The sequence below is a fragment of the Anser brachyrhynchus genome, assembly GCF_964034855.1.
Source record: "Anser brachyrhynchus genome assembly, chromosome: W".
NCBI lineage: Eukaryota > Metazoa > Chordata > Aves > Anseriformes > Anatidae > Anser > Anser brachyrhynchus.
Genome location: NC_137704.1, coordinates 14,159,392 through 14,183,942, shown reverse-complemented (window position 1 = coordinate 14,183,942; position 24,551 = coordinate 14,159,392). Strand labels below are relative to the sequence as shown.

The 24,551-nt window shown below is 41.4% G+C and overlaps 1 protein-coding gene across 1 annotated transcript; it reads right to left on the bottom strand.

The window, feature by feature from the left end:
• Nucleotides 1-1,982: 1,982 nt before the first annotated feature.
• On the bottom strand, nt 1,983-23,510 carry LOC308184789 (alpha-2,8-sialyltransferase 8E). Its single transcript, XM_080572346.1, has 6 exons — nt 23,382-23,510; nt 15,664-15,750; nt 12,403-12,547; nt 9,397-9,509; nt 4,804-4,896; nt 1,983-3,810 (listed from the first exon to the last, which is right to left on the bottom strand). The coding sequence occupies exons 2-6, from the start codon at nt 15,690-15,692 to the stop codon at nt 3,342-3,344; spliced, it is 849 nt and encodes a 282-aa protein (XP_080428472.1). The 5' UTR covers nt 15,693-15,750; nt 23,382-23,510; the 3' UTR covers nt 1,983-3,341.
• Between the last annotated feature and the right edge of the window lie 1,041 nt (nt 23,511-24,551).

Here is a 24,551-nt window from a genome sequence, read left to right as displayed (position 1 = left end):
CCGTGTCTTGCATCCCTTCACCCATCCACTTGAATGGGCGCTCTTTTTAGATAAATGTTGCAGGATTGGGCCTTTGGTGCACATGTGGAAGTATCCTGCACAGACATTTTTAACATCATTAAAAAATATAGCAGTCATAGACTTGTAACCCATCAAAATCTAAACACAGTAAAACTGCACTTATTACAGTATCGCCTAGGTGAATTTACATTGTTCATTTATGTGAAGGAAACAAAGGAAAGGAAATGTCTGTGTTCCTGTAATTACATGATAGCTGTAATTACTGTTTTGCTTATCCTTTTTCCTGTCCAAAACTCCAAAAGTATTTTTGCAACTCATCAGGGATTTGCACTGCTATTTTCCAACATACAGATGCTTCTCAAGTGTCTTCTCATCTTTTTGAACTGTCTCTTTCAACAGATCAGACTCTTTTCAGTTGCTTTTGTTCGCTTCAATCAACATAGTGAAGAAATACCCTTATCAAAGAATGTATCCTTAGCAACGCAGCAGCAGCCAAGCAATACTACCAGACCCTTACTCAGGAAGAATAAGAAGTAAGGGCTCTACGTACCAGCTTCAGCATCATTCCTGTTATCATAAAGCTTAATACACAGCAAGATGGCCGACCTACGGGTCATGTTGCTCTCTACATAGCACTTCTGTTACAGCACTTCATTATCAAAGCCCTTTTCACATTAATTTATAAAACACAGCAAAGACAAAGATCTCTTTTGCTTATTAAATCAAGGAAACCATTTCATCTACAAGTGCATTCTCAGCGCACTGCACACCTCATAGCTAGCTGACATGAGGTGGTGCTCACCAACACGCAGCACAAGAACAAAAGCACAACACAAATACATAAAGCTTAAGCACAGGCCCTTCACCTACTCCCAGCTCGTATTTCCCAAGCGAGCTCTGACTCTTTTACCAAGAATATAGTTTGTTTTTAAAGTAGTCAGACCTCTGGAGTCTAGTGTAAAAGAAATACAGACTCTTGCTTACCATCCCAGTCACTGCTGGTCAGTAGGGACTTTTGAAACGGTTGACCACCGTGCTTCACTTTCTTTTAGATCATTTTATCTGTAGTGTGATCAACTTTCAGAGCTCTCAGCATAGCACAGAGGCTTTTAAAAGAAGCTTTGTGCATTCATGCATTACAAAATCAAAATCCAAGTCCAATTTGGATTTAAACACCCTCCCAAAACAGAAAAACATCCCTCACAGAGGATGAGCACTTTAAACCCCAAATCCTTGTAATCTAAATAAGTGTCCTGGTTTCGGCTAGGATAAAGTTAATTTTCCTCCTCGTAGCTGGTAGGGTGCTGTGCTTTGGATTTAGGATGAGAAGAGCGCTGATAACATGCTGATGTTTTAATTGTTGCAGAGCAGTGCTTACACCAGGCCAAGGACTTTTCAGCTTCTCGCTCTGTCCTGCCAGCGAGCAGGCTGGGGGTGCAGCAGGAGCTGGGAGGGGACAGACCCAGGGCAGCTGACCCAAAGTGGCCAAAGGGGTATTCCATACCATCTGACATCATGCTGAACAATTAATATGGGGTGGCTGGCCGGGGTGGGGGGGCCGGCTGCTCGGGGATAGGCCGGGCATCGGTCAGCGGGTAGTGGGCAATTGCATTGTGCATCACTTGTTTATGAACATTAGTAGTAGTAGTACTATTATCATTATTATCTTCCTTTCTTTCCTGTCCTAATAAACTGTCTTTATCTCAACCCACAGGCTTTCATTTCTTTCTAATTCTCTCCCCCCATCCCAGAGAGGGATAGGGGAGGGTGAGCAAACGGCTGTATGGTGCTTAGCTGCTGGCCGGGTTAAACCATAACAATAAGACAAGACAAGGCACTGGACAACAGTCCAAGTGCTTCAGCCTAACAACTTACACACGGAAACTCTGCTCATTTTAATTATGCCAGCACAGCTTAAACAGCAAACCTCACCAGCCTGTGTACATAGTCATACCAATATGAAAGGGCATGTGCCAGCAGCCTACTACACCGTGGTTCAGCAGAGTGTGGTATCTTTTCTGAGTCAGGATTTTGCCAGTTTAACTGTATCAGGTGGAAAATCAAGCTTGACATAACTGAGTTACCTTGGTAACCTTTCAAGGAATACACCAGCCCTTTTATTATCCTAGTAACATTCTCAACACAAATAAATGCCACATTAAGACACCCGAGGTCTTGAAATGCAGAATTTTAAAATAAGCATCATACTCCAAACCACAAAGTATCTTCACTGCCTTTTAACTTCATTTCCTGCAAGTACTTATCACATATACCTGAAAATATTTAACTCAACCTGCACAACAGCAGATCAACATAAGATACTCTTACAAAGTCTTTAATAAAATTGAAGAGGAAATGCGTTCTCTAACCAATGCTGTGATATTTGAACCAAAAATCAACTCAGAACATCTAACTTGCATAATCTCCTTGCTATTTAGCCCAAGAAAAGCTTGCAGAAGTGTGAAGAATCACATTTCTTCAGTAAAGACTTCAAACAAGCTGAGATGGTCACTGTAGGACAAAGTGCACACATTGCACATACGTTAGCAAGAAGGAAAGCATTACAGACAATGAGAAAGAAAATGTTAACAGCAGAGAAGACCAGAAATGTAAGACACAGGAAGGAAGAAGAAAGAAACTCTAAAACAATTACACGTCATGATCAACACAGTTACCTGTTGCTGAGAATGGGAGCTTAACATTTTCTTCTATCTCAGCTGAATAATTTCATAAAGTGACCTTGTTTATTCCTATCAAATCTATCTGCTATTTTTCACCAATACTTTGTGACATTACAGAACAAAGACCTCAAGTTATACAATTGTCCTTAAAACTATAACGCTAAAGAATATTTTCAAAAACCCAAATGCCAGAGAACAGTGCTTTCAATAAAATCTGGCAATGCCCCAAAGGTACTCAACTCAAAAACCTATGTACAGTCATACACTATGCTAAAATTCTCCACCACTGATTCTCCTCAAAAGTTTGTTGCTTTTCTTCATAGTGAAATGATAAATTATAACTATATTTATGTGCTCTGTATATCTCTAAACCTACTGGAAATGTGCTTCTTATCCGACTTGCTTTCCAGGGTAGTGCATACCCTAGGGCAGAGGAGTTTTGTTTCACCCACACTGTTACAGACCTGACTCTGCTAGCAGGAAGGATGCTAGTATCCTAGGTCCTATGGGATGCAATGCCTTGAGGAAATTTATATCAAACAATTATTGCATAATCTCAGGGTGTAATAAAACTTCCTACACTGTACACAGGCTTTGAGTTCCTGTTGCACTGTTGCATCAGAGGAAGAAATGTCTTTGTCAACAGCAGCTACAGGTCCCTGTATGAACCCGCAGGATCCCCTTGCTATGCATGTGGAGAAAGTTGAAGATTTCTGAAGGCATAGCATGAAAACCGGGGCGAGGTTTCACATTGTCATAGTAGTAGTGAGTTATAAAAATCCCTGAGGAATTCATGTGGAAGGCCCAAAAGCCAAAGAGGTGGACCTCTTCACAGAGCTCCAGGGCAGCAGTCACCAGGATCAGTCCCGTGCTAATCTGCTTGGCCTGTACCCCTTGGCCAAGCCAGTAGCGTGAGACATTGATGAGATACTGGGGATGAAAGTAGTAAACAGCTTGCTGAGATTCAAAATCATCCAGGACGTATTTGACCCGGATTGAGACGTCCGTGTTGCGAGTGTTGTAGAAAGCTGGCAGCAGCACAGAAGCGTTTTCATAGACCTGGAGCATGTCATAGAAAGGCTTCCTCCATTTCTCCAGCTTATGAAATCTAAAGGGAAAAGGATGCAAGCAACAGTCAAACCAGTACAAACTCAGTTTGGACCAGCAGATAAGAAACCCACAGCGGACTTTTACTGAAAAATTTCTGATACAGAGATAATTGAAATAATGTTTCAGTTAACAAGGGGAATATATTTAAATCTGTAGCTAAAACACCAGTATGAAATGTAGGGCAAAAATGCAGGGGATAAAAAAAACCACACATATTCTCCCCTTTTTTGACAATACACTCATTACAGTGGATGAACTTTGTAGACATTTCTGATTATGTCTCATTTCTCCTTTTATTATGAGAAGTATGTATTTTTTCCAAGGCTTGGTCAACTGTATAATGCACTATGCAGTGTAGGACAGTTCAAAAAACTGGCAAACACCAAAGCAGAAGAAAAACATTTCTAAATTAGAATGTCTATTTGTAACATTTAAAAGAAAACTGCAGTGCAAGCAAATGATGAAAAAATTAAATACATTTCCCCACCAAGAAAGGTCAACAGGAATGGGCCCCATGGTCCCAAACCTGTCAGCAAGGTGGTGTGAAGATATTAACAAATTTAAAACTGAAATCACCAGGTCAATCACCTGGCTCCAAAGTTTAACTGGCATTTTTGTAAAAACATATGATGATGTGTGTTTATTTAAGCATTTAGGGTGGGATCAAGTCAATTCCAACCTAATGAGTCTTAGACATTTTCCTGGGGCTTGCCAGAACCACACAGGAATTCTGGGGGAAGGATGGCTCTGCTGTTATAAATTTAGCTCATCGGCTTCCCACTTTCTATCATCAATGTGAAGGTTTAAATGTTTAACGCATTTCTTTAAGTTGTTACTGATTCCAAATAATTTCACTTCAGAATGGAATGTATGATTCCTAGTGTCAGTTCTAATTAATATTGGGATAAAAATCCTCTTTAACAGTTAGCATTTAATGAAAGGTAGATTTGGAAAAGCAATAGGAGATGAAAACACAAAGAAGTGAAATGACCTCTCTGTAATTATACTGGGATTGACAGTCACGACATCCGTCTTTACCCCAATGTCTGTGAAGTATTTCTCAGATATAGGAGGCAAATTGCATCTATAAAGGAAAAAATAGTAAGAAAGTTAAACAATTCCTTACACCTTTTCACCACTAGAAATTAGAATTGATTTAAGCATTTCTTCAACAAATCTAGAAACACTTTGAGAATTTAAAATTGTATCAAAACACATTGATACCTGGACTGTGCATTGAAGTAGCAAGTTCTTAGGGGCTGCATAAAGACCTCTGTTCTCCCCCAAGTCTGTCAGAGATGTCCTCTTTTGGCAGATGTAACCAATGTTCACTCATTTTGCTCCCTTAGTAGCAATTCAGCTATTTACTTTGGTAATTTAGAACCAGAATTGGGATGAAGCTCCAAGGACAATCACCCTCTAAAATCAAAGACTTCCTCAGCAACAGCTCAATTGTATTCCATAATTAATACATAAGCTACACTTCTAACATTGTGTTTAACGTTTTGTTTTATACCCAAGAGAATTTAGGGGATATGCTCCACAAGAGAGAAATCAATCCAGTCCCTAATTAATCCAAAACAACCTGCTTCCCCTCCCCTTCCCTTTGTAAGTATCTCCCAGCACAGTGTAAGAGCAGCAATTCTGACTGTACAGATTTGACAGTGGATGTCAGAGCTATTAGGAGCAAACGTGAACATTTGCAAAACTTGACCTTACCCTGGCCTTGACCTAGATTCATCACCTTACAAAATTTAGAGCATATTTCAAGAGATGCTGAAGTTACTGAAAAACACATTTGCACAGAAGTTTCACTCCCATAGGAAACCCAGCTAAAAAAACAAACTGCAGCATGTGTTGTCAGAGGCAACATAAGTTCTTACAGCTGGTCTTATGCTCAATTCAAGCTAATGTTAGCTATCTGCTGACATTTTCAAAATTTTTGAAGTGATCTACAAGCCAGAATAAAAGTCATCACTGTTTAGATCCTCATATCTCAAAACTACTGCTGTGCCTAATTCCCAAACACCTCCATACTTTTGAAGATCAGGGCTGAGTAGTAGAAAACCATGAAGGCATCTAGGGTAAGCAATTCTCAGTGTTTTCACAATGTTACAGTGCAGTTTCAAGCTCTCAATATATAATTTCTGTCACAGGGAGAGAGCAAGTATAGGGGAGCAGAGGAATGCATGAAAATCCTTCAAAGTCCTTTTCAGACTCAGGAGGTTCATATCTACCTCCCAGAGAGTCCTCCTTTATCAGGTCAGACATTTTTTTTTTTAAACCACCTTGTCCTCCTCATGGGCAATGTTATTTCCAGCACTTTTCTCTGCTAGGTCATGCAACATCCTTCTGAAGTTCTCTAGCATTCTCAGTTCCACCTAGCACTGAGCACTGTATTCATTAGATTATATTTGAATGAGGTTTTCAAATATTTAGCTTTAGTATTTTTAAACAGTCAACTCACAGCAGGATTAAGAAATGTTAAATTTGTTGAAGGTGATAATTCCTTATAAAAACTATACAATCTGCATAAACTACTTTTGCTCTAGAACTCCAAAAATTCATCCCTGCAAAAAGAATAGTCACATTGCAGCATGCATCCAACATTTCATCACAGATCTCCACTCTGGCCAGTAGATGGAGATAGACAATAACAACTAGTAAATGCAATTGGTGTGTGTGCATTTTATATATTCTCTTGTAGTATAACTAATTGCTATCAGAATTCATTTCATGGTGATGACCACCAGCTCCCTGATAATATAAAGACTTTCCCAGGTGTCCTGAAGGTATCGTTGAATGTTAGCAGTGCTCCATAGGCAGTGTTTGCTATTTTAAATAATCTTTTTGTTGCTGACCAAGATGGAGATTCCCAACAGTTTGGAGAACTGGTGTCAGACTGGAAAGTGGATCTGTTAAGTGGATTAAGGACACCTGTCTTTAAACACAAGCTCTACTTTAAAATTGATGACAGTAGACTTAAACTCTTAAACTCTAACACAGCTTTGTGCATAACACTGGTCCCATATGTTTTGGAGATGGTGAACCATTTTTTTTGTTGCGTGAGTACTTATGTACTTATTCATATTTCAGTTCTACTTAAGTCTCTAATAAATTCCTGATACCAAAAAAATCAAATTTCTATGTTCTGTACTGATCTGATCTGCTTTCTTTAAGCAGGTGTGGTACTGTCCAAGAAAGAGTAACAGCGGTAAGAAGGGACCTCCGCTGAAAGTTCTTATACATAAACGATGACATTTGCTGCCCATATTTCCAGTTCCACTCAACAGTTTGTCATCTCCAAGTGTAACGTGTCCTTCATTTCAATCATACTAATAGCAGCGATCCAACACAGTAGAAAGGAATCTACCATACTTAATTAATGTATACAGTGTAAAGCAGGCTTTTAAACTGAAACAGATTATGTGAAGCCCAGACTGTTTCACAGAATAGAATTAGGACAATAGTTTAATATAAAGGGGGAACGGGAGGCAGAGACAAGGGGTCTGAAATTAATGAATAGTGAAGGTAGGGCCTGTAAAAAGTTATTTTTCATTTGATGCCAAATTAAGAATACAATGAGGCAAAATTTGGACTAATTGGTATGGTATGAAATCAGAGAAATTCATTGATTTATGAACAGTTATTTTAATCTTACAAAAATATACCTAAGATCAAAAAATGGGCCAACAGAAGTAAAAAAGATTATTTTCTATAAAACAGGTCATGAATCTATGAGCTAGCTGTCATACGCCATGACCCAAGCAAAGAACTTAATAGGATTCTGAGAAGGATTAAACATGCATATGAATAATTGTAGCGGGTTTACGTGGCAAGGTTTTGGTAGCAGGGGGCCATAGGGGTGGCTTCTGTGAGAAGAAGCTAGAAGCTGCCCCATGTTTTGTAAGGGCCCCACTGCTGACCAGAGCTGAGACAATAAACGATGTTGTTTTCCGCCTCTCTGAGAGCATATTTAAGATGGGAAAAAAAAAAACGCTGCACCACACAGCAGCTGGGAGAGTGAGAGGAGTGAGAAACAGCCTTGCAGGCGCCAAGGTCAGTGAAGAAGGAGGGGGAGAGGTGCTCCAGGCGCCGGAGCAGAAGTCCCCTGTGGCCTGTGGTGAGGACCATGGTGAAGTAGGTTGTCCCCCTGCAGCCCACAGAGTACGACAGTGGAGCAGGGTTCCACGCTGCAGCCCATGGAGGAGACCACAGTGGAGCAGGTGGACCTGCACCGTGGCGACTGAGGCCTGCGGAGAACCCCTGCCGGAGCAGATTCTGGGCCAGACCTGTACCTGTGGAGAGGAGACCACGCAGGAGCAGGTGACCTGGCAGGAGCTGCTGCCTGTGGGGGACCCAGGTTGGAGCAGTTTGCTCCTGAGGGATGGACCCCGTGGTATGGACCTATATCTGGAGCAGTTCTTGAAGAGCTGCTGCCTGTGGGAAGCCCACGCTGGATCAGTTCAGCAAGGACTGCATCCCGTGGGAGGGACCCCACAGCACAGGGGACGAGAGTGACCGAGAAGGAGCGGCGGCGAAGAAGCGCTGTAGACTGACCATAACCCCCATTCCCCTGTTCCCCTGCGCCGCTCGGGGGGGAGGAGGTGGAAGAGGGTGGATGGGGGGGAAGGTGCTTTTGGTTTCTTTCCTTTGTTTCTCACTTCTCTAGCTTGTTAGTAATAGGCAATAAATCTTACTATCTCCCAATGCTGAGTCTGTTTTGCCCCTCACGATAATTACTGTGCGATCTCCTCGTCCTTATCTCACCCCTTGAGCCCTTTTCATCGTATTTTCTCCCCGTTCCTCTTTGAGGAGGGGGAGTGATAGAGCGGTTGTGGTGGAGCTTGGCCACCCACCCGACTAAAACCACCACAATAATAAAAAAATCTTTCCTTCATATTAAGGATGATGAAAATAGTGCTAAATTCTGTTATCCCTGATGCAAGTAATGAGACAACCCTGACCATACAACACCAGAGTAACTCCAGATACAGTGGGGAGTGCAGTGTAAAGACACCGAAGCTTCAAAGTCACTTGGGTGTCTCTGCACAACCTGGAATCTATGCTACGGATCAGCAAAACATGCATTATGCAACACTTGAGCTCTGCATCCAAAGAGACTGCACCACTTCACAAACACACCTCCGAGGCACGTGAGCTGTGCGGTGTGGAGCTGTTAAGGTCTCGCCAAGATGCTTCTTATGCAGAAGAGGTCCAGAAATGTACCAGAAAATCATGGCCATGTTCACAGGACACTACGCCTGGGCTAATGTCCACAGAAGGATAAATCCACAACTTGAGTAACAGGGCAGGCTGAATGAGGACATTAAACTTTGTCAATAAATCAGTGATTAACTACATGAAGTTCAGGAGAAATAATCCTTCAAAGTGTAAGTTTAAAATAAACATTATACAGTGCAGTGTTTTCTTTGAAATATCACCACTTTGTGCAAGAAGCAGACTTGACCAGTTTGTAAATCCCAGGTTTGCATGATAGAGAGAATAACTTAGCAATCTTTTATTTGTTATTAAAGCAGAAAACAGGCAAAACAAACAAACAAAACGGTGCTGTGGTGATTACCGAAACATGAAGTCTGCGCTGTCAATCTCTCGGCCACATCTGCTGTTCTTCAGAATTCCTCCATTCCCGACCACTGCACATTTCTTAAACTGGGAGCGGTGGTAGTGCATATCCTGCAACATCACAGCAAGGAAAGTCATTCTCCTGAACCATGGAGAGAAGAAGGGATTTTTTTTTCCTTTTTTTTTTGGTGCAGATGCACTAATCATAGGAAGTTGACACTGGTTCTGGCTCGTGGTATTCCCATGGTGTACATAAGCAGACAGCTTATAAGCTTTCTGTGCAATAAGAGATGCTGTGAGCAGCTAACTCAGAAAGAAAAATGCAGTAACCTCTTTTGGTCCAGACTTAATAATGGAAGAAGTCACCTAGAAGCCTGCTTTCCCTTCTGACTTTCACATGGGGACATGAACCATAAAATCAGTGCACCCAAGGCATCGCCTCCCTAGCTGCCTGCAAACTGCTGGCTGCCCAGGTGCCAATGTCCTGCTTTGGAGAAGTCTGCACGTAATCTCAGAGCAGCTAGTAAAGCCCAGGAGGTATCTCTAAATCAGATGGCACATCAGAGCTATTTATCAAAATCTAGGTCAAACTTTAGTGCTTGCCACTACTGCCTGTACTAATAGTATCGATGATTATTAAATAGCACTTGTACCACCAGCAGTGCCTAGAGCCTTTGGTAAGGCATCTTTAAGGTCTTGGATATGACTCATCTTTCTGTAATCTTTAGGCAAAATTCTGTCATAATATGCACATATGCAGCTGCTGCAGAAGCCAGAAAGAGTGAAAAAATAACATCTCAGAGAGCAGAACTGTGCCGCTGGTGCGAGAGGGCTGTGATGCAGCACTGAGCTGCACTGCACCTTATGAATATGTAGAGATGCGCTTATGTAAGCATGAGCGCTCTTTTTTGTACATACATATTTTATCAATAACTTCATACTGCAAACTACAGAGAGATGCGGTAACAGTGTGACATTTCTAGGTGATTATTTCCAGGATCTTCCCATAGCATTCATAAATCATGAGGCAAAAGGGTATGCACTTATGCCTGTTGGACAAAAGCAGCACCTGTCTAACAGAGAGGCATGACAGAGTTGTCTGTGCTTTATCCAGTGATTTCTTAACATGAAATGCCTCAGCAGTCCTGAAAGGGGATCAAAAGCCAGGTGTCCACTTTCAGCACCGAGCTTTGGCCCTTATGCTCTTGCTCCCTTGCTTTCAGCCTTGTATCTCCTATACTTGCCATGCAGCAGCCCTGCTCCTAGGCAGAGAGTGGCTTTGGCCATACAGCTGCTGCCCAGTAAATCCCAAAGGCATTTTGGCACGTGATAAACCCTGCAAAGCATCCTCGAAGCATACTTGGTGTGCTGTGTCTGGCTGGGATGGAGTTAACTTTCCCTGCAGCAGCCCATACAGTGCTGTGCTCTGCACTTGTAGCTAGAACAGCACTGGTATCACTCCAGTGTTGTGTCTATTGCTGCATAATACTGGCACCGCATCAGGACTCCCTCCAAGCCCCCAGGAGCCAGCAGGCTGGGGGTGGGCAAGTGATGGGGAGGGGACATCACCAGGGCAGCTGACCTAAACCGACCAAAGGGATATTCCATGCCATATGACGTCACACTCAGCAATAAAAGGTCGGAAAGGGGAAGGGGAGGGGGGAGGGGGGGGCTCTCGTTGTGGAAGCGTCTGTCCTCCCGAACAACCGCTGCGCTTAGTGAGGCCCTGCTTCCCAGGACGTGGCCGAACATCGCTCATTGATGGGAAGTAGAGAGCAACTGCTTTTGCTCTCTCTGTGCTTCCATGTGGCCTTTGCTTTTTTTTTTCTTTCCTTTTTTTTTTCCCCCCTCTCCCTTTTCCCTTTAATTAAATCATCCTTATCTCAACCCTTGAGCTCTTTGTGTCGTATTTTCTCCCCCTTCCTCTTTGAGAAGGGGGAATGAGAGAGTGGCCGTGGTGGAACTTGGCTGCCCACCTGAGTAAAACCACCACACCTGGATAAATACAACAACAGCTACAGGACACTCCCAGTCAAAGCACAGGCATCTTTTAGTCTTTCATGCATTCATCTGCGCAATTAGGCAGGGTTTTGAGGATCATACTCCTGGACATAGATGTACCCATTCTTTGCATATCTCCAGATGCCAAAACACTTTCCTGGATCTCAGTCCTTCCCCTGCTCTGCCCTAGTTTCCCATGTGCACATTTAGAAAACAGCACTGCCCTACCTTTTAGTTGTGATCAGAAAGCAAACAGATTAAAAGTTGTTAGACCCTCAAGGTCAACATTAATGACAGAATCCTGTGTACTGAAATTGAGTATTTTCCTCCCTTTCTGAAAGGGACAAATTGCAGTTATCCCTTACAAATACACCATTTTAAATTCATGACGTGTGCCTCATGATAAATCAGTAGTCACATAAGACCATTTCTGCACATCAGTCACAAAGTGCAGTGGGATTTACCCACCAGTTACAACATGTGCACTTTGGCCCTCAGGTCAAGGCTGAAAAGGTTTTGAATAATCTTTATGATGGATACATTTGAAAATTCTGCAGTCTGTTCACAGATAAGCTGCAAGTAGGAATAAGGATAAAAATAGTCAGTCACTGTGAATATGAATTATAAAATAATCATGCCCTGAAAAGGCAGACCTACCCCAAATTTTGGATTTATTTTATGTGAATATTGTACTTTAAAAAGTTCTGTTCACTAACTGTCTTTTTTATTCAGCTTTATTAAGTTACTTCATCAGCCACTTTGCAGATAGGTTGCTAATATTCTGCAGGAAAAGGCATGTACATTGCATACTAGACTAGATGACCATTAGAAAATAGGATAATCAATTGAAATATTGTATCAAAACTAAACATATTAAAAGTATAAGCAATGATGTCTGCAGAAATGTCAAACTGCTAATTGCTAAATGCTTGGCTATAGGATATAATCTAATGCAGCAAGTACAGTGAAGTTAAATCTGCAAATGGATAGAGGCATAAGGCACCTTTGGAAACATTTTGAAGATTTCTTGGTTGATATGGAAGATTCCACTAGTATCCACTTCATATTTCAGTTTAGTTCCCAAGGGAGTATTTTTCTGGGTGGTGAACAGAAAGGCAGGGGCATTGCAACACCTCAACAAAGTAGACCTGCAAAATGAAAAAGAGATCAATAAGATCTAGGAGCTGAGAGCATGCTTTAGGATTTGCAATTACTATTACTCCTAAGAAGGCATTTTTCAGAAGAAAAAAAAAAAGAAAAAAAAAAAGAAAAAAACCGCTATTTTTAACAATAGGTGGGGCAAAATGGTGGTTTGCTGGGTTTTCCTTTAGAAAATGTCAGGTTCAGTGAAATTTTCCTTGACTGATGAATTTATGGTTAAAAAAATAAATAAATAAACAGAAGAAATGAGACCCCTGTACCTGTCCCTCTTCTAGGCTGCAGGAAAACCATGTGAAAACTCTGCTCTGCTCTATACCCTAAATCTGAGCTTCTGCCCCCATATCCTGTGGAAACCATCCTCATGAATTAGTCCCTCTCTGCCTTAGAGGTCTTCCACTTTTTGTAAATTATTTACTCGTCAGTGGGCAGGAAACACAGGGGCTAGTCTTTGGGGATGTGGAAGCTTGGCGGAGCAGGGACACAGCAATACCTAAAGTCACTACCACACTTACTAGACTACTGTGGAGCATGGCACATTTCAATTACACAAAAACTTTAAAAGGTCTTAGTTTTGCTTTTGACCTCACATATGCACATCAGGGAGATGGTGCAGCCCTGACAAATGGGTGCCAGGCAGTCTGGTCACGGCTACAACTCCAGAATTTCAGATAAATGGCCAAAATTTCTTTGTCACTGGGATAAAATAGCAGATATTTCAATGCCAACAAGAACAGTTTTGAAATCTCAAAAATGGGATTCATGACATGAGAAAAATTCCATTCAGCTCTGATCCCCTTACCATAAGTTTCATAAGAAATGTAAATAGGAGGAGTAGCTTTCCAAATAGGGATCCATTTCCATGAAGCTTTTCTCCTTTCACTGGTGAAACTGAAAACCCTGACTTAAACTCACTCTCATGAAGACAAAGCCAAATGGCTAGATTAAGTACCTTGCCTCTGGGGTATGTGGCCTCACTAGGAATTGGAAAAATAAGCCACTCTTCTGGAAAAATAAACCACTCTTCTCTAGGGGTTTTATTACAAGAATCAGAAAGCAAATACGGAATTATGCAAGCATTTCAGTGATGTCCAGTTACTATTACATACTTGACTGAAACAGAATGACATCGTATGATGATCAGATCAAGGCAGCAACTGAGACTGAATGAGCCAATGAGTAATTTCAAGTAACTAAATCATTAAATAATGAAAAGCAGGTAGTGGGACTGAATTGTGATATTTGAGATATGAATACATTCTTCATTAGTTCTGCATTAAGGAATTTGAAGAGATGTTCTTTAATCTATTGTCCAAATAGTTTTCCTGACACACATTCCTTAATGTAAATGTCTGACATCTGATGGAGGAAGACCATCCAGGAAATTGTTTGCCTTAGCCTACAGATACAAAAATCAGTGTGATTTTCATTCTTCCTCCCTCTCTACTGCTTAAGTAGCTTCCACTTGATTTTTTCTGGTTTCTCCCCATCTCACATGGTGGCCCAGAACTCACACAGTTTGAAAGCCCACAATTTAATGTTGTTAAACCATGTCCTTTTTAACATCAGAGGCACCTATTAAACTACCTCCAAACTCAGAGACTTTTTTCTGCTTTTAGGGACTACAGTATCTCCACACATCCACATACTGAAATTCTTGTCCCAAGTGACAAAACTGAAACAGATGTTGAGCTTTTTTTTTTTTTTTTTCATGATTTGCAGGATTATTGTTCCTGAAGCCAGCTAATAAAAGTTAGGTTCCACAGAGGTGCCAGTGGGATTTTCTTAAGCAGTGATGAATCAGCCAGACTGGTATATCCAGTGCCAGGAGTTTGTCATCCCTTCTTTCTCTCAGTGCACTGTGTAGGATGGAGAGGGAGGTTCTTTGCTTAAAGTGCTGGTGTTACTGGCCTGAGAGTGACGGTCCTCCAGATGGTCTCTAGATGGTCATTTCTCATCGCTCCCAACTCTCAGCTGGCCTCTGTACTTCTATGTGCTCCTTGCACTCTGGGCACAATCATTAGGACACAGTTCTCTCACTCCAAGGAGTCTTTACGATAGAAGGCTCTAATCCCGCATGGCTCTTTTTTTTTTTTTTTTCCCAGAATGGGCTTTGATAATTGCTCATCAAATATTTTACAGAAAAATACATTAAAAACATATGTGTGGAGCTCACATTGGAAAAAAATGTTATGATCCTGGGACTAACAATTAGTTATTTTTAAAGATGTTAGTGACTAACTCAGCACATGCATTCTCAAATTCTCTCATTAACTCGTGCCAGCTTTTTCCTGTAATCATGAAACAGAATTTGGGAGAAATCTGTGGGGCCTTATTCTAAACAACAGATCTGAATCATTGCAGTGACTTACAGAATTAATTAGTCTATATTCCACTTTGAAATAATGCATTTTCCATAGACCTACTCAAATATGGCCCCTGAATATGCTAACACACAACATTCAAGTATTGTTTTGGCTTCATTCTATTGCCTTCACAAGACCAGTTTCACAAGCTGTATCTTGAAAGGACCATGAAGGACCTTCAGCAAAGATGAGGTCACATGAAGGAAGACAAAGTACTACAGAAACAAACTGCAGAGGTCTCAGTACCAGAAGAAACATCTGAAGATAGTTGGGGAGTAATAGCTGAGAAGCCATTAAAAAGAACTGATAAACAAGGTCTGGCAGTACCTAATACACCATAGAAAAAATCCAGTTTGAGTATTTTGTAGGCCAAATTTGCAGTATCACCATTGATACTACTATTTTACACCACCAGAGTTTGGTTGATGCATTATATATAGCTTTTAACTCTTTGCTCCAGCCTCATTTCTGCCCAAATCATACCCGGAAAAGTCTTTCCCATACCAAATTCCCTGCCTTTGTTGGGAAGACTGTCCCATATGCCACAAGAGCTCTCTTTCACCCTCCCTGCTGACCTTTTTAAAGCAGAAAAAAGTCAATATTTATTCAGAAGGATGGTACTCCAACAGTTACAGTGCTTACTCTTGCTATCCATATTGAAGGTTTGGAACAGCTAACAGGAAGCTAAACTCAAACTAAAGCAAATCTTACTCAGTCCCATTAATGCGAACCATTCGTACTTGAATAGGTTAGCTTCTGTGACATTCATCTCCTATTTGCACATCTGTAGGCTCTTCCACCTGTCAAACAATTCAGTTTGTTTCACCCTAAAAGATAAAAAGAAAGAAAAGCAAAATTCTTTATTACATGGCATTTATCTCATTCAACTGCTGTAGACAGGGTACCATGAATCAGGTGTTTGATAGGACAAACTATTCAGTCTATTTAGTGCAAAACTTAGGTGTTTTTTGTTTGTTTGTTTGTTTATTTTCCTACTCAGAGATAGCAATGCTAAGCCATATATATACAGGTACTGATATGGGGGTACTGAAGGCCAGCGAGGCCTAAAGCAAACAGCTGAAACAAGCAACTTGGGCACAACACAGGGGAATGCAGAGATGGGACTCGTCCCAGTAAGTGGTGTGGACATCTTTCTGGAAGCAAGATGGAAAGAAGCAGGGAATGAGCTGGTTTTATTGCCATAAACCCCCCGAAGATCCCTGGGGGGGTGATGTGGAGGCTGGTGGTCCTGCATCCACCCATGGCCATGCTCCCAAGCCTGGCTGCAGGGATGGCAGGACTGCAGGCAGGAGAGGATGCTCCAGGAAAGAAACTCTGGTCAGAGGAATTCGAGAAGGGGTCCAACCTCCAGTCAGGTCCTCTCTTTCCCTTTAATGAGCTATTAATGAGCTCCTGGTGTCACCGGGCAAAGGGGAGAACACAGAGATCAGATTTCTAGATATTCACACATTTTTCACCTACCGTATAATGTTCTCCGCTCCTTTACCTGCTGTTTTATAATGTGCTATTGGAAAGCTGAATCCTGCCCCTTTTTCCTTTTGGCTTTTCTTCCTCTTTCCCATCCTTTAGCAGGATGAACGTCAGTGCTCTCAGCAAGGCCAGTCTCTCATCCCCATAACAGCTAATGTCTTAACAAGAGACTTAAACTCCAGGCTGGAGAATGACTTTGAGAAGCTCTGGTCTTTGTAGCTCCTGATCCTGAGTAAAAAGCATGATGAAATGAGATATAATTAAGGGACTTTAATACGGATCTCTGGGGTAATTATTTTTATTTTAGGATTAATATGATGATTAAAAATCCACTGCATTGATCTGTTAAAGTAGGTTAAATGCTGTGGACTTCTGCTTAAATCCAGAGCTGCTTCTTGCTTTTGTATTGACTCATCTTTCCAGTGCACGGCTTTCATCTGAATTTGCCTTTGAATCAGATGCTCAGTTGAGGGCTGGCCTTTTTTTTTCTTTTGTGAGCTCTTGTTTGGCCAGCAGGGAATAATCCTGGATTACATCAGGAAACTGCCACTATGGTAAAAGCTGTTGAAATGGTCCCGGTCCTCAGCTTCCAACCTGTTGCATGGAAGAAATCAGTAGGATTGTCCTTGCCTGCTTTGGCAAGGGAAAAATATCAGAGTAATACTTTGCTATATGCCTATATTGTGTTGGCAGAGTTCACTAAATATTGTTTTTCTAACAGCCTGACTTCCTCCCAGAGTGAGAGTCAGCTGAAGAGGTGAATTTAAAAACACTTTTGAGCCAAGAAGAACACATTTTCAAAGCTATTGAAAACTTAAACAAAGATTACTCTAGGGTCTGTCAGAGGGGGCATGTACAAAACCTCAAAGACTAACTCAGCAAGAAAGAGCAAACCTTCCTGTGCAGGCAGACTGCATTATTTGAGACCATCCTGAGACCATGTATCCCAGGTTAAAAGTTTCTTCCCATTTAAATATTTTCCCCAAGAGACAAGCTGAAGTTCACCTAATGAATCATCTCTCTGATAATACAGCTCTGTGCCCCCTCCACTTCTACCCAGAAACATTACACCAGCAAAATGACATGAATCAATCCTCGCTGAAGGGTTGTGGAGCCTGTCTTGGTTGTGGTTATTGTTTTTTCTTAGAGATGAAGAGCACTGAAAACTTCAGGAGACAGCAAAATCTTGAAGCTATATAGACAACTAAGTGTATATATGGCAAACCCACATGGGATATGGCCATCATCTGGTTGCTTGTGTAGGTTGCAATCAATGGTTGGCTTGTGTAGGGTTGGGATCATGTTGAGCTGTAGGAGCTCTGCAGAAACTTCGTGCCCTGCAGTGGTGGATTGTAGGTGTCCCGTTTACCAGCCAAGAGGTGACCATCACCCTCACTGGTGAACAGAGGTGATTAAATCCTGATTCTGATCCACAGGACACCCAGCAGCAGCTTGCGTCAGTCAGGGATCTAGGCCTATTTTTGTCCATTCAAACAGCTCTTTTTGAATATTTGGCTTAATATCTAGGCTGACTCTGCTTTCTGTACTTTATACACAACTGTTGACTCTGTATGACAAAGTCATGGTAGAGTTTTCCTAATGCCCAGCATAAAACACCTATGAAGCAAACTCTTCATCCAAAGGGGCTTGCAACCTGTGACTTATCTTTCAAAAGCACCTCTGTTATAACCTGCCATCAACTTGTTTTATCTCATTTTGAAAAAATTGGGTGCTTCCTTCTACATGTGTGGGCAGGTACAAAGCTCAGACTTCCCTGTGTTTCTAGAACAAAGTTTCTGCCAAACCCAAAACTTCTGCTTGGAGTTGTGCTACACCTGTGTTCTTGCAGAGCTCTGGCTGTGAGCGATCTCATCAGGGCCACTGCTCACCTCGGTGGCCACTGTTGTCCTGGTAATTTGGTCTTTAATTTTTGAACTGATAGGAGTTTCCTGATTTTTCTTACACTTGCTGAATGCTGTTCAGATGAAATTGCCGTGCAAAGCTTTGTATTTTCATACTTTCACTGTGCCTCATTCTTACCCTTGATTGCTTTTTCATTTCATTTCTTGTTTCTTAATTCAAGTGTACTCATTGCTCAGCAGTCCATGCCTCCCTCAGGCAAATTATGGACTTAACCTCTCATTTCTTTGAGGTGTCCTTGCCCTCCATTGCTTGCATCCATTTTGCATTTTCATCAGCCCTGCAGATAGCCACTGTCCTTCCGCGCCCTCTTTATGCAGTTAGTTTTATGCTTTAGCTCTTGTGATGGAAACCTTAAAAACAATGTCCGTCACTGTAGCTTCATGGCACTTCCCATAAGAACAAATACAGACAAGCTTTTCACAGTCCCAGATGAAAATCTTGACCATTCAACAGCATGGAAGGCTTGCACACATGGAGAGAGGGAATCTTGCCTACTCGCGTGGCTGACACAGAGTACAAACACAGTGCCTTTATCAAGCATTTTGCTTGTCATCTTCCACCCAAGCCCTTAGCACAACTGGGGCTTGGTGGTTATGTTTACACTGACGAATATAGCACAGTGTAGGGATACTTGACCCGGTAGTAAATATATCAGCTTTGGAAACTTGAGATGCAAAGGAATTAGCTTAGTCAGGTCTTTAGTGCCCTGGTGAGATTGCTTGTGGTACCCATGCTGTGTCAGGTATCTTTGCACTGTGCTATAGTCTCAAGTGTCAGAATTTGCTGGCATCTTAAAATATTTGGGATTTCCTGTGAGACTCTGCCTGGGACTTGAGCAGTCCTTTATCTTGATAAGTTCACAACCTGCTTCAGTCAACTGTTGTGGGTTTTGTGCTTCCCCTAATTGTTACAAATAATAATATTTTAATTATGAATAATTATTACAAAATGCTGATTTTCTATCACTCCTTGGATGTTTATTGTCCAGCCACAGATCAGAAAAGGAATGTTCATATTGTTTTATCTTTCTTGGGAAGTAATTTTAGATCGGGTTTTTCAGAAGTTGAATGTGAATATCTGATACAAAATTTATCCCAAATGTGAAATGTGCTGTATGAAACAAAACCTTTTTTCTCTATAATAGTGGTTACAATCCAGAAGCTTCCCACCTATGTTTCCAATTTTGCTCTTTGTGCTAGTCAAAATATACTCCTCCACCACGTTATTACTAGCATTTCCCTCCGACATGTAGAGCCAGGCTTGTCCCCAGGATAGTGCAGTATGGGCCAATGTGTGATGTAACCACACGTGCCCATTTCCAGCATCCTCCATCCATATTTACTCTTCATGGGACCCATATTATATCATATTGCTCTCTATTAATACAGTGAGTAGAAATATGAACATTTTGCTCATTTTACTGGAGAAATAAGTATTTTTTGCAGCTTGACAACTCAGATTCAAATCTGCTTCCACTGAATGCAAATGTGAGTTTTAATAAACTGTTCAAATAAGTGTTTGCCTTTCACTTCTCAGCTAATTTCACTGTCTTTAGTGACCAAGTCTTGCTCTTTGGTCAGCAAATGAGAGTTTTTGGACTCAGAGGCTAGCATACCTTGACTCTGCTGGTTTGGGTTTGATCTCAGGGTCTCATTGCTTCCTAGTGGATGCTTTACCCCTTGATATCTAGGGATTTTTGAGCGCCTCTGATGTCTTTTCAGGTGCTGGGTAAATAATCTTGCTATTTCTGGCTTGCACAGAAGACAGATTAAGATCCTTGATTTTCCTCCCAGACTCCACTTACTATCTCCATTGGCTCTTATCTTTTTCTTCATGACTGCAGCAGTCTGTCACCTTGCTGAATCCTGATATTCCCCCTTTTTTCCAACCTCCTCTACTCTCTGATCCATTTTAGTGACTGTTTTCAATCATTCTAATCTACAGGTCATTCATGCATACCACCAGTTTTGTTTTATCTTCCATCCACCCTGTGGACACAGTGAGTCACATTTTCCTTATTTTGCAGGAAAGAAGGAACTGGATCTTCAGCATGATTAATCATCTGACTTTCCTATCTCTGTGACATCCATGTTAATAGTCCAGGGGGATCACTTTCCAGTTGCAAGGAGAGTAGCAAGATCATTTAACACTGAAGTCTTCAGTTCCTCTTCTCAAGGGCACAAGGATTATGAAGTGGGGAAACTGAGGTAGATTGAAAGTAAGTGATTTTCCACTGACTTTGGGAAGCCAGTACATGGCCTTGTTTGTCAGGGCAGGGCCTGCATATGGCTTCTGTGTTTGGGGGACATGTAACAGTGTAGTGTAGCACCGTGACCAAACCTGAAGAAATATGATTGTAAAATTATTAATGGAATTAATGGAATGAAATTAAAATTATTTAATGAAATTAAATTAAAACTATCATATGGAATTAATGTATATATTATTAATTTATAACTGAAAGAGGAACCAAAATCAAAAAAGCTGGGCTTCCTGTCATGTCCCAATACTGTCTTTGCTAAGGAAAATGTATACAGGGAAGGAATGTGAGAATTGTTAGAAAGAAAGAACAGGGAAAGTAAAGACAAATAACAGAGGGGGTTCCAAAAGAAAATGCAGTAATTTGCCTTGCTCATGGGAACATTCCTGTCTTCCTCTCACCCCTTCAGAGAAGGTGCCCATAGACGACTCTGCTTCCCCTTGCCTGCCCATCTGTGGTAGACCAGCAAGCTGAGTCAGATTTCGGCTTTGCTTCACCGGTATAAAATGACATTGGTTTCTGTCCATTTTTGCTTGCCTCTGGGTTTAGTCTGCCTCTGGTAGACACAGGATGAGGGTAGTGGTAGCTATCACCTTGGAAGATGAGTGGAAATTGCCTGCTGGCTGGGATAAAATGAGATGAACTGGTGGTTTGGGGGAGTGAGTTGGCTCTGGAGTACAAGGTGCTGCTCCGTGCCCTCGCCTCACACTGCTCGTGTGATGTCCTAGACAGGCTCTAACAGGCCCAGCCATGCATAGTCTTTTGGGTCCTCTCCATTTATTTGCTGCATATATTTTGGTGAGGGTATGTTAATCCATGAGATCCTACAGAACAGCACTGTTGGTAAATTCATTGTATAAACTGCAATTGCACATGTGCAGGGATAAGCATGTGTGAGGAGAAGAGAACACAAAAAGCTCTTTACATAAGGAGCTCTCCCTCCCCCTCTGTTAATAAATATACTTTTAGCTACATCAAGCAGTGATGCTCCTAATTCCAGTAGGCTAGCAAAGGGTGACACATTTTAGGTGGTATCAATTCCAACTACTTCTACCTAACAGTTCATACACACTTTTCTGCATTTGGACAATGGATATAACAAAAGCCTTACAAACACCTAGAGGTACGCAGCAATGTTATAATATGGCTGGGAAATTTTGAAGTCTGAGAATTATTCAAGACTGATAGGTATTAATGAGTTCTCTTCAACTTTGGGGGCTTTGAATGTTCTAATAAAACAAAGACTTTTAAGAGAATTATATATTTAAAGTGAGTAGAACTTAGGATTTCCCAGGCTGTGGAAGTTAGAGGAAGGAATTAGGTCATATTGTACTTTCTGTAGCCCACCAGAGCATATTAACTTGGAAATCTTCCATTACCATAAGGGCTGACTTAGGAAATGCACCCCATCAGAAGGAAGCACATCAGAAGAATCCAGCATAGTAAAAGAGCTTAATGTCAAATGGCATCTATCACAGAAGTAAGGCTAACTATCCAACTGAGCAGGAGTCCACTGCCTTCTATGTACCATTGGAAAAGATGAAGAGAAATGAGTAATTCTTTGTACCATATAACGAGTATGCAGAAAAGCAATTCAAAACTCACCATCTTCAGCAGAACATAGGCAGAAGTGTCACATTCTCACCCCTTCTATTTATTTTAAGCACTACAAGTCAGCAGGCAGTGCAAAGTTGCTACTTGTGTTCCTTCATCCAGTACCAAATACAGAAGACAAGGACATAACCTACATTTTTTGGTGCACAAAGTCAGCAAGGGAGACATGCTCAAAATTCATGCAGACCTAGAGCAACAACTTCTATTTGCTGTGGCCTTGATCGCTTAAAGCTGTGCTCTTATACAGCTGCACTTTCAGCTGAGACCATCAGTGCACTTCACAGACCTTAACAAACCTTATGGATTGGAGGTAAGATAACTACACCACTGGTTGTAGATACAGTAAGGGACTACACATAATGTAAGCACCTAAATACAATGTGATGCTGAAAATGCAGGACAACACAAAACCATCCTGCTTTGCTTTGTCCAATCAGCTCCATGGGCAACCTTTTTTGCCTGACTTCAGCTCTATAGCTTCATGGCTACATCTCAGTCAACTCATTAGTTTCCTGATGTACATATAGCACCAAAAAAGACAAAATACAGATATTTTATGATTTCTCAGAAATGTATTTCCATACTTTTTACTGAGTGCTATTACTGAAACTCACTGCTGCAGGAAATTATTGCAGTGGGCTCAAAAGTACAAATGGGCTCAAAAAAGATCTAAACAAATTAACAAAGAGGTTTGTTGTCCACTCTGACTACTGGAGTCTAGACACCATCTACCGCTCAGAGAGACCCCATGCCAGTATTTGTTATCAGGTAGGGCTAACCATTTGGCCTCATTTCTTAGCCTTCACTACTGTCCACCGTCAACGACAGGGCATGAGTCAGTCATGAGTCAGTCTCTCTGTTCTTACTCTTCAATTACCTTCAGTAGAGGGCTTGGAATATAATATTACACATAATATTGCAAACACTATTTAATTCCAAACTGGGAATACTGGTCCTGAACAAAATGTCGCAATGTATTTAAAAGCCTCCATTTTTTTTTTCAAATAGATCTCAGATCAAATCCAAATGTCACTACTTGCCTCAGGAATCCCCGATGAGATCCCTATTGAAAGAATCTCTTGCACCTTACAACTTTCATAATTTCATCATGTTATCATTTCCATCCTGCCTGAAAAGTAACCTTTTTAGCAAACATTTATTCATACTTACATAGACAAAACCTTCACCTCAATGATGTCCTGTCGTAATTCCAGGCATTTGGTGGAGTTGTATTCCAAAGGCCCTTCATAAAACTCAAAATACCTGAAGAAGAACAAAGATTATCAATAACCCTTATACTAGAACACTTCTCTTACACTTCAACAGAAATGTGCTATAAGTTGTCATTTGTGATCGCTACCTAATGTGAGACTACAACATTTGTCCCAAGAGCAGGTTATTACTTCACAGGAAAATTGGGGCCCAGCACAAGAAGGACATGGAAGTATTAGAATGAGTCCAAAGGAGGGCCACGAGGATGATCAAGGGACTGAAGCACCTGGAGCACTGGCACAGGTTGCCCAGAGAAGCTGTGGATGCCCCATCCCTGGAAGTGTTCAAGGCCAGGCTGGATGGGGTTTTGAGCAATCAGGTGTAGTGGGAGGTGTACCTGCCCATGGCAGGGGGGTTGGAACTGTATCTTCTTTAAGGTCCCTTCCAACCCAACCCATTCTATGATTGTATGATTCAGTGATTCTGTGATTATATGAAAATACAGATGTCATTGCAAATTTTAGAACAGCCACCTATGTCCAGTTTTGTGGGGAAGGAATTCACAGGTGGCTTTGCGCTGTTTTTTTTTTTTTTTTATAAGAGGGATTTGGCTTGTATTGTCAAGAGTTTCTTCAGACCCAGCTTTTTTAAATACATGTGAAATTTCTACCCAACTATAGGTGGAGTTTCCAGAAGACTGCAGGCATCATGAGACTTGCAATGAGTTTGTGAAAGTTTGTGTCAGTCTTGTGGACTTGCAGTGAGCCACAGTCCTATGAGCCGTGTAATGTGTCTTCTATGGTATGTTTTGTGTATATATGTCTGTATGGTGCTAAACTCTGTAGCACCCGCTCATTGGAAGAAGGGCACTGGATAGTCCCTTTTTCCTGTCTCGTTCAAGATCAGACACTTGTCTTGCTCCTAACCCTAAGCTCAGCTCACCACCTTGTGTTTTCCCCTTACCATGTAGAGGAAGAAGCGTCATACCCGGCCCCCTGCTTGCCCTCATCAGATATTTCTGTACCTCAGGTCCCCCGGTCTACCATTTAAAAGCTGAGTATTTTAAGCTGTTCCTCATGAGACATACCTACCATTCCTCACCGTTAGTCTTCCTGATCTCCTCTTGGA

What these genes read in the sequence shown, in the direction of transcription:
- LOC308184789 (XM_080572346.1), bottom strand. Translation starts at nt 15,692, where the DNA reads ATGAATGTCACAGAAGCTAACCTATTCAA. An exon ending in ACAGAAGCTAACCTATTCAA is followed by an intron (nt 12,548 to 15,663) that starts GTACGAATGGTT and finishes TTCATTTTGCAG; the next exon opens with GTCTACTTTGTTGAGGTGTT. An exon ending in AGCGCAGACTTCATGTTTCG is followed by an intron (nt 4,897 to 9,396) that starts GTAATCACCACA and finishes TTTCCTTTATAG; the next exon opens with ATGCAATTTGCCTCCTATAT.